This window comes from Cryptomeria japonica, chromosome 10 (genome assembly GCF_030272615.1).
Source record: "Cryptomeria japonica chromosome 10, Sugi_1.0, whole genome shotgun sequence".
In the NCBI taxonomy this organism is placed as follows: domain Eukaryota; kingdom Viridiplantae; phylum Streptophyta; class Pinopsida; order Cupressales; family Cupressaceae; genus Cryptomeria; species Cryptomeria japonica.
Window position 1 is genome coordinate 693827950 of NC_081414.1, and position 14189 is coordinate 693842138.

The 14189-nt window shown below is 33.9% G+C and overlaps 1 protein-coding gene across 2 annotated transcripts; it reads left to right on the forward strand.

Moving 5' to 3' along the window:
* Nucleotides 1-481: 481 nt before the first annotated feature.
* On the forward strand, nucleotides 482-8402 carry LOC131076581 (cell division cycle protein 48 homolog). Of its 2 annotated transcripts, none has more exons than XM_058013836.2 (9): nucleotides 482-727; nucleotides 4826-4991; nucleotides 5150-5378; nucleotides 5494-6260; nucleotides 6381-6602; nucleotides 6759-6830; nucleotides 6931-7212; nucleotides 7384-7743; nucleotides 7870-8402. In XM_058013836.2, the coding sequence occupies exons 1-9, from the start codon at nucleotides 693-695 to the stop codon at nucleotides 8152-8154; spliced, it is 2418 nt and encodes an 805-aa protein (XP_057869819.2). In that variant the 5' UTR covers nucleotides 482-692; the 3' UTR covers nucleotides 8155-8402. The 2 variants fall into 2 exon arrangements, with proteins under 2 accessions (XP_057869819.2, XP_057869818.2); XM_058013835.2 differs by lacking the exon at nucleotides 482-727 and adding an exon at nucleotides 2886-3154.
* Nucleotides 8403-14189: the final 5787 nt, after the last annotated feature.

Sequence of the window (14189 nt, forward strand, 5' to 3'; positions counted from 1 at the left end):
TCATGTCAAATTTTTAAACAACTTAAAAAAATAATGCTACCATTTGGATTTGTCTATATGAAAATATGAGAAATAGAAAACAACTTACCAAAAGAAAAACACAATAAAATAGACTAAATACTTTAGAAAATTGTCGACGTAACATTTATTCTCACAATAATATACTTTATATTTAAATAGTAAACATTTTCATTTCAAAATTATTCATTAAATATATATTCATAATATATTCTCGATGGGCCTATTTAATTTTACATATTATTTAATTTAATTTAAATGAAAAAAACAAACCTCAAAATTGTATCTCTCAACATCTTTTATTTAAATTTTCTAAAATATAAATATACTACTTAACATTTCATTTGACATATAATTTACCATCATTAGTTAATACACATCAATAAGGAACAAAAAAGGAAGTTTGTGAAAAAACTTTTTATCTCTGTTTTTTTAAGCAAATTTTAAAAGTTGACATCCAATCCGTTGCAAAAATACACGTCGGTTGCTTTTGCAAATTGAAGAAGTTGATATACAAGCGGTTGCTTTCGCAGGATTTATAAGTTGATATACAGGCAATTGCTTTTGTCTATAATTATTGTGATCTGCGTTTCGTAAGACATTCTGTGAGTGCGCATTCTGCTTTTGTTTGTCTCTTCTTCATTCCTTTCAACAGTTTTTTTTCTCTCTCGGCAATGGCGAATGCAGGACCCGGAGAATCATCAAAACCGTAAGTTTAAAAATCTTTTCTCTTGGTTTTATTCGCGCCTTTTTGCACCTGCCTTTTGTGTAGACCCTGATAAGAAAGGCATTTCATTATATTATACAGGGTGACACTTTGTCTGCATTTTTGTAAGGGTTTATTTTCATGGATATTATGTGCATTGTGATTTGTCTTTTTAGGGCTATTCAGGAGAAGTGTATGTGAATGTTTCTCTGAAAGTGAATGCTTAATTCCTTGAAAATTAGAACGCCAGTTCTCTGAAATGTGTGTTTATATTGGGCAATTTTGAAGTCTAAGGTTCTCTAGAAAATTTTCAGGAAAATGTCATGTTTTAATGTTAAATATCCGATTCCTTGTAAAGTAAAATTACGCAATTCTGTATATTGTGTTTAAAATTCAATAGAAGCCTTGATTAGGTTTCATTCCATTCACCAGCTTCCATTAGATGCCACTCTAAAATCTCAATTAAGGTGAAGAATGTCTGACTATGCAGTTCAGTTCCTTGGAGACTGTTTCTTTAGCATGAAAAGAGAAGTTATAACCACCTGGCACCTTTTCATGTGTGTTCTGTCCTACTTGAATAGCTTGTGAATTTAATAATTTTGATGGAAAAGGTAGCTTCTAGGCCAAAGGGCACCTGTTCTTTGGGGACTACTTTTGAAATATTTAAAAGATATACCAGATATCTCCAATTACCAATCAATATATTTCCCCCATTTCCATCCCTGCGAAAGACAATATGATTGGTTGTTGCTACCTGCCCAAATTGAGTATACCATATCACAGTTATTGTGTGTCTATCTTGGGTTTTGACAAAAGAACTGTCTGTACTGTTTATAACTTTATATGATGAGATGACATTGCATTATGCTTCAGTTTTGTATAGTGAAACATGGGGACATGTTCGCCCAATTTTCCTGCCTTTTTGGGAATGGGGACATCTCCAAGACATGGTGATGGGGTGGGGACCTCCCTCGTTGAACCGCCACCACTGCCAGGACGTCCCTTGGATGTCCTGGGGCTCCCAGGTGTCCCCTGACCGTCTTAGGGACTCCTAGGAGTTTCCCATAACCTCCCACTTAGAAACTTGGTCTTTAAGCAAAAAAATGGTGAAATTTTTGTGAAAGTGGTATTCGTAATGATGTTTTGTGAGGTTTTGGAGGCCTTATTTGTGCCCCTAGACCATGCAAGGGGTGCTGCCCCTCGACTACATTGGGTGCTTTGTCCAGAGCCTAGCAAGGGGTGCTGCCCCTTGACCCCACTGGGGGCTTTGCCCCCAAGCCCCCTTAAGGGGCACTGACCCTTAACCCCAAACCACCACCCACCATTGTCATGTGTTTTATGTTTTTTAGTTTAATCTTTACTTAGTATGTCAAAGTTTCATTTGCAATTATTATACTTATTCTTGGTTTGCTCCCAAAGTTCCAAACTTCTGCCCACCATTGTTAATATTCAAATTTCAATGCAATCATTTTCATGTTTTTGATGTTTGTTAGTATAAACTTTACATAGTGTGGCAAAGTTTCATTTATAATTCTTATACTTATTCCTTACAAATCATTTCATAACTAATTCATAACTAATTTTTAAAGTACAATATGTATTTTTGCCACCACATAAATAAAATACACAGCTAATAGATTTCCAGAGCAACAACAGATGTGCACACGTTACACAATACACAGCTTATTCACTGATTTTATATATAAACACAAATGTTTGTGTGCTCCTAAACAAACATGAATAATTCACAGATATAAATCTCACTTCATTCGTATTACCAATATGCAAGATATACTCATCACATTTTATCCATATTTCTTCCACAGATATCTCATGCAAACATGGTGTAGCTGTCACCTCAATAATGTCCTCAAGTCATAACTTGTAGTCACATAAGTCTTTCTAGGCACAAGCCTGATTTCCAGAAATACAGCACTTTGCCAAATGTCATATTTAGTCCTGGCACAGCCATCTGCGTAGAAAATAATGCATTACTTTCTCTTAAAGCTTCAACAGATCTTATTTCCAATTTCATATTTTGCATGCAGAGGATATTGAACCAGACAAGTGCTCACCAGCTACCCCATATGGCATCTATAAAGTGTCATAGGTTCTATCTTAACACTCTAACCAATCCCTGAGTCAAAACGATGATTCATGCACCACATAGATCATTCACACATGCATCATAGAATTATTCACAACATAAATCAGATATATTTCTTTCATGATACGCTGCACCTACATTTCCAGATCACGTGTCAGGTGGTTGCATCCATTGTTGTAACCTTGTAGTTGTGAGGACCTCTGTGGTGCTGAGTATTAAGTTTGAAACTGTTTCCCTAAGAGCATTGTTGAAAAAATGAACCTGTGTATGCACAAAAATGCCATTTGCTGCACAAGCTTGAGATGTTTTGCAAGTATAACCTGGTACAAATTTTCACTTGTTGTAGTTGATTGGTTTTGTTGGGCATTACACTAAGTGTATTTTATGTCTCAAGGAATTTTTAAGAAGGATATATGATTTTCTTCAACTAGCCAACTGTACCTTTCTGGTGTTAAAGTAGGGTTAGTATGAACAATGCTGTTTGAATGGGTTTATTACACAATGCAAATCATTTGCCTAATTTTAATGGCAAAGGTGCCCAAGGGTTTGGGTTTTTCTGTTACAGGCGGTTTCTAATACCGTGGTCCTGCTAAATTCTTCAATTCCAAACAGTGTATTGATTGTTTATTGCAAGTAAAGAACACATTAGTTTGGTGTTGGTTTTAGTGTGAGACCTCCTGATTTTAGGTGACTTATGAATTTCATTGTACATGCCCGAGAATTGAAAATTAGTTATATCTGAGTGTTTTATTTGATTTTGTATATATAGCTGATCATAGGAATAAATTGAAAACAGAGTATTTCCTTTCAATTAATCATCGAGAACCATCGTGCAATGTTTTGGACATGGAAAATATTAACTCTTTGGAAAAATTAAAATTTTTCTTATGTTATTCCTTTTTTCCTTAATAACCATTATTTAAGGAGTTTATTTTATGTGGTTTCACATATAACACATTTCTTTTGTCATCATTGTTATTTTTTGGGCTCCATCTTAGAAAGATCTATTTGACACACAGATGAAATGCTTTGAGTTTGACTGTTAATAGTTTAATTCTCCCAAAGATTTGGGCTTATAATGAAATTCCAAACCTACTTGGCAAAATGGAGTAAGTTCTCCAACTTTGTTTTTCTTCTTCAGCAAATTGTTCTTTGTATTCATTAATCTTTAGTTTTATTGTATCTTTTCTACAATGTACCCTTGTGCTAAGCTGAATCGATCAATTAAATAATACATCCACAGAAAATTTCTTAAGGCTATGAGAGTAATGGTGTAATTAAAAATGGAATGATATTCTTTAGTTTAAAATGCATAATGGTTCAGGGCATCTTGGCTTCCAACCAAAAACATACCTATATAATAGGGAGTTAGTTGAAGTTTGTTTTGTTTGTTGACTGCTAAAATTACAAATCCTTTATAAATCTGGACTTCTGATAAAATACCACACATATTTATCAAAAGTTATGGAACTATTTTTTATTTACAGTTATTTGCTTTGTCTGTTATATGTTGTTATGTGCCTGTCTTATTTTATTGTACCTACATGTACAACCATAATTACAAATTCCTGAGGGTCTCTTATGAATGTAGGAAGGATGTCATCAAATTTGGGGATAATATGACTTATAGACATAATAGATGCTTTCTCTAGAACATCTTCTTACAGGGAGAGATTTACAATTACTTTTAAATTAGTAAATATTGTACCCTGCAATAATAAGCTGTTAGATCTTTATCTGGAACCATATGGTGCTTATGTGCGCATCGTCAACTTTTCCACTGTCTCTTAGTTCCGAAATAGGTAATATTGTACTGGATGCAACCAACTTTACTTGGTAATCAAAAGATTTATGTAGGTCAATCCAGAATAATCTATCAAAGTTTCACTTTGTTTGAAATTGTCCGCTGGTTCATAATATCCATTTACATTTTACTTCTGTTGTTTGAGTTCACTTCTCTTTCCTCTTCTAACTCTGAATATTTTATATTCTAGGAAGGGCACAGAGAAAGGTTTCAGCACTGCAATTTTGGACCGTAAGAAATCTCCAAATCGATTGGTTGTGGATGAAGCTACACAAGATGATAATTCAGTTGTGTCTCTTAATTTCCAAACAATGGAAACCCTGCATTTCTTTCGGGGTGATACTATCCTTATTAAGGTTGGTCGTGGATGAAGCTATAAATGATGACAATTCAGTTGTGTCTCTAAATTTGGAAGCAATGCAAACCCTGCAACTCTTTTAATTATATTGGGCATGTAATTTTTTCTTAATAGAAAATTTATATTGTTTATGTTTGATTTCTTGTCTCTCTGCAGGGGAAAAAGAGAAAGAATACTGTTTGTATTGTTGTGGGTGATGACTTTTGTGAAGCACATAAAATCAGAATGAATAAAGTTATTAGATCAAATTTGAGAGTAAGATTAGGGGATGTGGTCTCTGTTCATCAATGCACGGATGCTAAATATGGCAGACGTGTCCATATTTTGCCCATTGATGATTCAATTGAGGGAATTTCAGGCAACCTGTTTGATGTCTACTTGAAACGTGGGTTTAACTTCTTTGTACTAACTGTACAGTTGTGGTATATGCTTTTCAAATTTTTAATTTTTAATTTAGTACTGTCGTTTTTCAAGTTTAACGATGGAATCATGTATGACAGCTTATTTTATGGAGGCCTATCGTCCAGTAAGAAAAGGTGACCTTTTCCTTGTACGAGGAGGGATGCGAAGTGTGGAATTTAAAGTCATTGAAACAGATCCTGGTGAATATTGTATTGTTTCTCCAGATACTGAAATTTTTTGTGAAGGAGAGCCCATAAATCGTGAAGATGAGGAGCAATTGAATGAAGTTGGTTATGATGATGTCGGTGGTCTTAGAAAGCAAATGGCACAGATCAGGGAACTAGTCGAACTGCCCCTTCGACACCCACAGCTTTTTAAAGCTATTGGTGTTAAACCTCCAAAGGGAATTTTACTTTATGGTCCTCCGGGTACAGGAAAAACCCTCATTGGTAGAGCAGTTGCAAATGAGACGGGGGCCTTTTTTTTCTTAATTAATGGACCGGAGATCATGTCAAAACTTGCTGGTGAGAGTGAAAGCAATCTCAGAAAGGCTTTTGAGGAAGCAGAGAAGAATGCTCCTTCTATCATTTTCATTGATGAGATTGATTCTATAGCTCCAAAAAGGGAGAAAACAAATGGCGAGGTAGAGAGACGCATTGTATCTCAACTCTTGACATTGATGGATGGTCTGAAATCTCGAGCTCACGTCATAGTCATGGGTGCAACTAACAGGCCTAACAGTATTGATCCTGCTCTTAGAAGATTCGGCAGGTTTGATCGTGAGATTGATATTGGCGTCCCAGATGAAATTGGTCGTTTAGAGGTGCTTCGTATCCACACAAAGAATATGAAGCTAGCTGAAGATGTAAGATTTTGTAATTTGAATTTCTTGGTATTAGCAATTGTATTTTTTTTCTTATGCTTATGATGCTATGTACCAAACTGTTGGTGTCACCTAGCTTTTGTGATTGCAACAATGGTGCAGGTTGATCTTGAACATGCTGCAAAAGATACACATGGTTATGTTGGGGCTGATCTTGCAGCACTTTGCACTGAAGCTGCCCTACAGTGTATTAGGGAAAAAATGGATGTGATTGACTTGGAAGATGAAACAATTGACGCTGAAGTTCTGAATTCTATGGCCGTTACAAATGAGCACTTTAAGACTGCTTTGGTATCCACCAACCCCTCTGCTCTTCGAGAGACAGTAAGTCAAGCCACCTATGATTACATATCTGTTCATACTGACTACTTAGATATTCAAATATTCGTTTGGATGTTAGTTCTATCTCTTAATCTGCATTCTACTTCTTTTGAAAAATGTCAAATGTCCTCTGACATACCATCGAGAATCATCTCTCAGGTTGTAGAAGTGCCAAATGTTTCTTGGGAGGATATCGGTGGTCTGGAAAATGTGAAGAGAGAGCTTCAAGAAGTAAGAACTCTCAGCATAAATAGTAGCTTGAACTTTGACTTGTGAGATAGTATGGAAAGGATGTTTTTAATTGATATTATTGTGACTATTGTCCTGGCAGACTGTGCAATATCCTGTGGAGCACCCTGAGAAATTTGAGAAATTTGGCATGGCTCCTTCTAAAGGTGTCCTATTTTATGGACCACCTGGTTGTGGTAAAACACTATTAGCAAAGGCCATTGCCAATGAGTGTCAGGCAAACTTTATTAGTGTGAAGGGTCCAGAATTACTAACAATGTGGTTTGGAGAAAGTGAGGCCAATGTGCGGGATATTTTTGATAAGGCCAGGCAGTCAGCACCCTGTGTCCTATTTTTTGATGAGCTTGATTCAATTGCTACTCAGGCAAGGTTTTGTTTTAAATTTACATAGTATAAGTAGATTTTGTTTTTCTCTGTTTTACTTTTTCCTATAAGGTTTGGTCTGAGATAATGCTTTGTTTCTGGAGTTATATATACTTTATCAGGTGTATTTTAGCCAATCTACTTGCAAGTTTGAACGTTTCGTGCTGTGCAGCGTGGTAATAGTTCTGGAGATGCTGGAGGTGCAGCAGACAGAGTTTTGAACCAGTTACTGACTGAAATGGATGGCATGACTGCAAAGAAAACTGTTTTCATTATAGGAGCGACAAATCGACCTGACATTATTGATCCTGCTTTGTTAAGACCTGGCCGTCTTGATCAATTAATATACATACCGTTACCTGATGAACCTTCACGGTTTCAAATTTTTAAAGCTTGTCTCCGAAAGTCACCTGTTTCAAGAGATGTTGATGTTTCAGTTCTTGCTCAGTACACAAATGGATTCAGTGGAGCTGATATTACCGAAATTTGTCAGCGAGCCTGCAAATATGCTATTAGAGAGCACATTGAAAAGGTAAGGATTCAAATTCCTTGTAGGAAATACCATGTTCCTTGAATATTGTGCATCTGTTTGACCTTTTTCTTCCTTGAGAAGGTTTCAAATTTAAAATTTACAGTATATTTTTTCTTGATTAATTAGGACATTCAACGGGAGAAGTATAGAAGTGAAAACTCTGAGGCTATGGATGAAGATGAAACTGATATCGCAGAAATAAATGCTGCCCATTTTGAGGAAGCTATGAAATATGCCCGCCGAAGTGTTAGTGATGCAGATATACGTAAATATCAAGCTTTTGCTCAAACATTACAACAATCTAGAGGTTTTGGGTCAGAATTTAGATTTGCAGATCAATCAGCTGCCAATACAGTCACAAATGCTTTTGCAACAGCAGGAGCTGGCGAGGATGATGATCTTTATAGTTAGCTTTGTCAAGAATTAATTGTATTCGGCTATAGGGAGAGACCCTTTATCTTAAAGCAACGACCTCCTAGATATATAAACAAAAGATTTCCCCCCTCTGCTATATTAAGATATTCTAAATCAAATTGGAAAAGACCTAGAGTACGATTTGAAGGTGATACAAAGAATGACGTGCAGAGTATTTTGAAGTCACAAACTTTATTATTTTGCAAATTTCAATATAATGAGGCTTAATATTGTTAATTGATCAATCATTGATTCATCTGCATTTATCTTTTCAATTTGAAAAAATTGCTATTGGATTTGTAAGGGTCACATGGAAGTTTAAGTTCTATATTTCAGTATTTTTTTTTAGCTTTTTTAAGTTGAGAATGCTTGGAATGGATTATTTTTTTTACATAATTATATATGACTTTTGTTGTACCCATGCTTCTTTTTGTTGTATTGGATCATTTTTCCAAGTCAAATCTGTGGCATTCCTTGTTTTGTGAGACATGATTGAATCCTTTTTATAGAACTTTTTTTTAAGGCTAAAAGCGAATAGCAGATTTAAAAATTAGTTTTAAGTGAAAAAAGAGTTATAGCCAATGATAAGGTGTGCTTATGGTTTTAAAAGTCGCTAAAGTGAAAAAATGTATTAAGTTGTCTAATGTCTAAGGCAAAAAGTGTCTTGACTGAAAATTAGAACATTAAAAAGTGCATACAACTTCAAAAAAGAATGCTTTTACAAGGAGAGTTCACTTAAGTGCATCTAACCTAAAAAGTTGTTCTTAAAGGCTAAATGAACTTGTTTAATTGGGAGAGATTAATGTTTAAACATCAAATATTTAAAAGAGGACATAAGTTGTAATCTAGAAGAATTTAAGAGTGTTTTCAAAATAAAAAATCTAGAAAACCTTTTTACAAAAAGGTAGGTAGTTAGTGTATGCTCCTCATTCATTCTCTCCAAGTTTTATTAAAGATTTGTTTTGTTCACTTTCAATAGGGTTTTAAGTAAAGATATATATTTTTGTCATTTAACTTCATCCATAATAATTCTATGTTTTAGTCATAATAATTCTATGTATGACAACTTGATAAAACACTAGGAGTTTTATCATTCCCTTCACTCTCCCTTGAGAGAGCATTAGGGTTGATGGTCTAATTTTTGTTGAAGTGAATCATATGGAGGTTGTTATCAAGCAAATGATAAACAAGGTTTTAAGCATCTTCTAAGGGATCGTGGCTAGAATGAAAGGTGTTGTATCAAAACCATTGGGAGGAGTTGATTAACATCAATTTGACTAGAAAAATCAACAATTAACAATTATTTTAAATATATCTATTTGTGGGATTCAACTTTTTTCAATAATTTATTTGTAGTTTTCTTGTTTTAGACAATCAAGTTGAAGACATTTATATTTAAGGCTAGCTTTTTGTGCAAACAAGTTGAAGACATTTATATTCAAGCTCACTTATGTATATTTTGTGATGGTATATTTATGTTAACTAAATAATGTTTGATTATTTTAGGCTTTGGTTTGAAGTAGTTATTTGAAGCCTTTGGATTGGTAATGACAGTGTGATGGTTAAATCATGTCATTGATCATTTTGTAAACTTATAGAGTTTTGTCTTATTTTTCTAATCCTCTTGTGACTATAGATTCTTTACATAAGTCTCTAATATTAGAAGATATTCACATCACTACTTGTGTATTGGGAATGCGGGATCAACCTGTGCTGCAAGGGAAACAACTTAAACACACACATGGAACATTGCATTAGAGGTTAGAAATCAATAAAACAAGTTAGTGAATCTAAAATCTTTAAAATCATTCCATGCTCCTCTATCTCTAAATATCCTCAAGATTCAAGGTGGCGCTCACTTGGAAGAGCACTTGATCTCTTGGATGAAAACCTAGACAACGAGATTTAAATGATTATAGGATCAAAATGGATGTCATTAAGATCCTAATGAATGCTAAGATGATGGATGAGAGCTAGGATGTAAGATTCAAGAATAAATGATCAATATTATGAAGATAATGAAACTATATTGATTTCAAATTAAAGATTAAATGATACTATATGAGTTAATTAAGCTATGAAAATATATGCATTTAAACTAGATGATGTCCTAAAACATCATGCAAATGATAAATGCTATAATGCTAATGCTTGAAGATGACTTGAATGAGCTCCTTAACATGCAAATTGACTATAATTTAGATACACAAAGAGATTGGATGAATTGAAAAAGGAATGGACTCTATTTATTGGGAAAATAGAGAAATGGATCGTTGAGATTGAGCAATATCAACAAGGACTAGGATTGAAAGTTGTCAATCCATGTGAGGGATTCAATCCAATTTCAAGTTGACAAATGTCACCTTGAGAGGGCTTGAGAGGAGATGTAAGAGGCATTAAATGCCCGAGGAGACATGGTGGTTACCTTAGGAGGTAAGGTTATGGTTGGGTTAGTGGATAACCAATAGATAAAGCCTTTACCCAAGGGGTAAAATCCTGTCCAAGGGTTAATAGGATAACTAGGGTCAAAGCCATGAATGCTTGATGAGACCCTTGAGTTAGATGAGGGTTAAGTTAGAGAGAAATTCTCTAACCATGAGGGGAGGTTAACTTAACCATTAATGGTTAATAGGACTTTGGGGGACAAATTTGTAAGAGCCCTTCCAAATTTGGGGAACTCAACAAGTTAACTTGTTGAAGAAATGAAGTCTTTAATGCATTTAGAAGAATTTCTTCCAAATTTGAGAAGTGACCTCCTCAAATTTAGGGAAAGGACATGATTAGGAGATTAGACATGATTAGGATGGGATTAGGAGGTTTCTGGAAAGATAATTAGGAGGCATGTGGGAGATGTAGGATTTTATAAGTGGGCGAGGGAAAATAGGATTAATTTAAAATAAAATTGATTTATTTCAATAAAATAAATTGGATTTTACGATTTTCGAATTTTTGCGATTTTTTAAATTTTTGATTTTTTTGGATTTTTTTAAATTTTATTGCCCGATAGATTTTATTAAAAAGGAGATGTAAAAATGGGGTTAGAACTATGTGGGGATAGTGCGTACGTTCCCCATGCGTCCATCAAGGCATCACAATCGCCTGCATCAACATGGGCTGTATAAGCCTCCAAGGGCCCATTTCCAGCTCATTTGCACACTTGTCTTTGGAGAATTGGAGCTTGGAGGAGAGAGGAGAGATGACACCCCCTAGTACATGGGCCACCTGTGAGTTGATTTTCTAACACTCCTTGTGAATTTTTAGCTTAATTTTTTAGGCGATTTTGCAAGATTTTTGAATTTTTAGCTTAATTTTTTAGGCGATTTTGCAAGATTTTTGAATTTTTGGCACTAGGGTTAGTTAGGGCTTTTTTGCATTTTCAAGTTTTGGTTTCTTTTTGTGCATATAAATTTTATTTTTGTGCATTTAATGAATTTTGTCGTGCATATGAATTTTTAGATATCGCATTTGATTTAGTTTTTAGTGCATACGAGTAAGATTTTAGCACATTTGAAAAACAGTGTAGCGTATATGAGAGAAGTTGTAGCGCATATGATGAAATAGCGGGTAATTTTTTATTTTTGGAAAATTTTTGACATGTGCAATTTGGATTTTTAGGTTCATTATGAGTTTCCACACCTTGTCGATGTGTCAGTTGAGTCGATTGTGTTGATTTTTATTGTTAATTGATGTTTGTCATGAGTCGATATGAGGGGAGATTGACTTAACCATTAATGGTTAGTAGGACTTTGGGGGACAAATTTGTAAGAGCCCTTCCAAATTTGGGGAACTCAACAAGTTAACTTGTTGAAGAAATGAAGCCTTTAATGGATTTAGAAGACTTTTTTCCAAATTTGAGAGGTGACCTCCTCAAATTTAGGGAAAGGACATGATTAGGAGATTAGACATGATTAGGATGGGATTAGGAGGTTTCTAAAAGGATAATTAGGAGGCAAGTGGGAGATGCAGGATTTTACAAGTGGGCGAGGGAAAATAGGATTAAATTAAAATAAAATTGATCTATTTCATTTGTTGGTTGCAAATTGCATTTGATAGATTTAAATAAATATTGATTTATTTTAAATGTGAATTTTGAATTTTTGCAAGTGGGGGATATATAAATAAATTTTGATTTATTTATTGCAAAGGGGGTTTTAATTAAATATGGATTCAATTAAAAGAGGAAAGGGGATAAATGGATATTTTTAATTAAATGCGAATTTAATTATAATGGCTAGAGGGGGTATTTAATTAAATGACTTAGATAGAAGAAGGGAAATATTAATCAAATCTTTAATTTGATTAATAGGCTAATTAGAAGAATAGGGATATTAATTAAATCTTAATCTAATAATTAGAAGTATTAGGGATAATTAAATGAATGAAATTCACTTAATTTGTTGCCAAAGTCGTCAATTTGATTCCTTAGATATGAAAATTGATTTTGATATGAAATTGATCGGTTGATATGAGACTGATGATGATGTCGATTTGATATGAAGCCAATATGGAAATATCAATATGATAATGATGATATGCCCTCTCAAGGGATAAATTGAGAAAAAATACGCTTTTCAAGGGAGCAATGCAAAGTATGACGATTTTTGAATTTTTGCAATTTTTAAATTTGTCGATTTTTGAAATTTTGGATTTTTAAAAATTTTATTGCTTGTATATTTTATTAAAAAGGATATGTAAAAATGGGGTTAGGACTATGTGGGGATAGTGCATATGTTCCCCATACGTCTATCAAGGCATCACAACCTCCTACATCAACATGGGTTGTATAAGCCTCCAAGGGCCCATTTCCAGCTCATTTGCACACTTGTCTTTGGAGAATTGGAGCTTGGAGGAGAGAGGAGAGATGACACCCCTAGTATGGGCCACCTGTGAGTTGATTTTCTAACACTCTTTATGAATTTTTAGCTTAATTTTTTAGGTGATTTTGCAAGATTTTTGAATTTTTGGCACTAGGGTTAGTTAGGGCTTTTTCTGCATTTTCAAGTTTTGGTTTCTTTTTGAGCATATGATTTTTCTTTTTGTGCATTCGAATTTTATTTTTGCGCATTTAATGAATTTTGTTTTGCATATGAATTTTTAGATATCGCATTTGATTTAGTTTTTAGCGCATACGAGTAAGATTTTAGCGCATTTGAAAAATAGTGTAGCGCATATGAGAGAAGTTGTAGTGCATATGATGAATTTTGTTGCACATATGATTAATTAAACATCGCATTTAATTATTGTTATAGCGCATTTGACACAGCGGGTAATTTTTATTTTTGGAAAATTTTTGACATGTGCAATTTGGATTTTTAGGTTCGTTATGAGTTTCCACACCTTGTCGATGTGTCAGTTGAGTCGATTGTGTTGATTTTTATCATTAATTGATGTTTGTCATGAGTCGATATGAGGGGAGGTTGACTTAACCATTAATGGTTAATAGGACTTTGGGGGACAAATTTGTAAGAGCCCTTCCAAATTTGGGGAACTCAACAAGTTGACTTGTTGAAGAAATGAAGCCTTTAATGCATTTAGAAGACTTTCTTCCAAATTTGAGAAGTGACCTCCTCAAATTTAGGAAAAGGACATGATTAGGATGGGATTAGGAGGTTTCTAAAAGGATAATTAGGAGGCAAGTGGGAGATGTAGGATTTTACACGTGGGCGAGGGAAAATAGGATTAAATTAAAATAAAATTGATTTATATTAGTTGTTGGTTGCAAATTGCATTTGATAGATTTATTTTAAATGTGAATTTTGAGTTTTTGCAAGTGGGGGATTTATAAATAAATTTTGATTTATTTATTTGCAAAGGGGGTTTTAATTAAATATGGATTTAATTAAAAGGGGAAAGGGGGTAAATGGAGATTTTTAATTAAATGTGAATTTAATTAAAATGGCTAGAGGGTATTTAATTAAATGACTTAGATAGAAGAAGGGAAATATTAATCAAATCTTTAATTTGATTAATATGCTAATTAGAAGAATAGGGATATTAATTAAATCTTAATCTAATAATTAGAAGTATTAGGG

What these genes read in the sequence shown, in the direction of transcription:
- LOC131076581 (XM_058013835.2), top strand. Translation starts at nt 3,087, where the DNA reads ATGAACCTGTGTATGCACAAAAATGCCATTTGCTGCACAAGCTTGAGA. An exon ending in ATATGAAGCTAGCTGAAGAT is followed by an intron (nt 6,261 to 6,380) that starts GTAAGATTTTGT and finishes ACAATGGTGCAG; the next exon opens with GTTGATCTTGAACATGCTGC. An exon ending in CCTCTGCTCTTCGAGAGACA is followed by an intron (nt 6,603 to 6,758) that starts GTAAGTCAAGCC and finishes ATCATCTCTCAG; the next exon opens with GTTGTAGAAGTGCCAAATGT.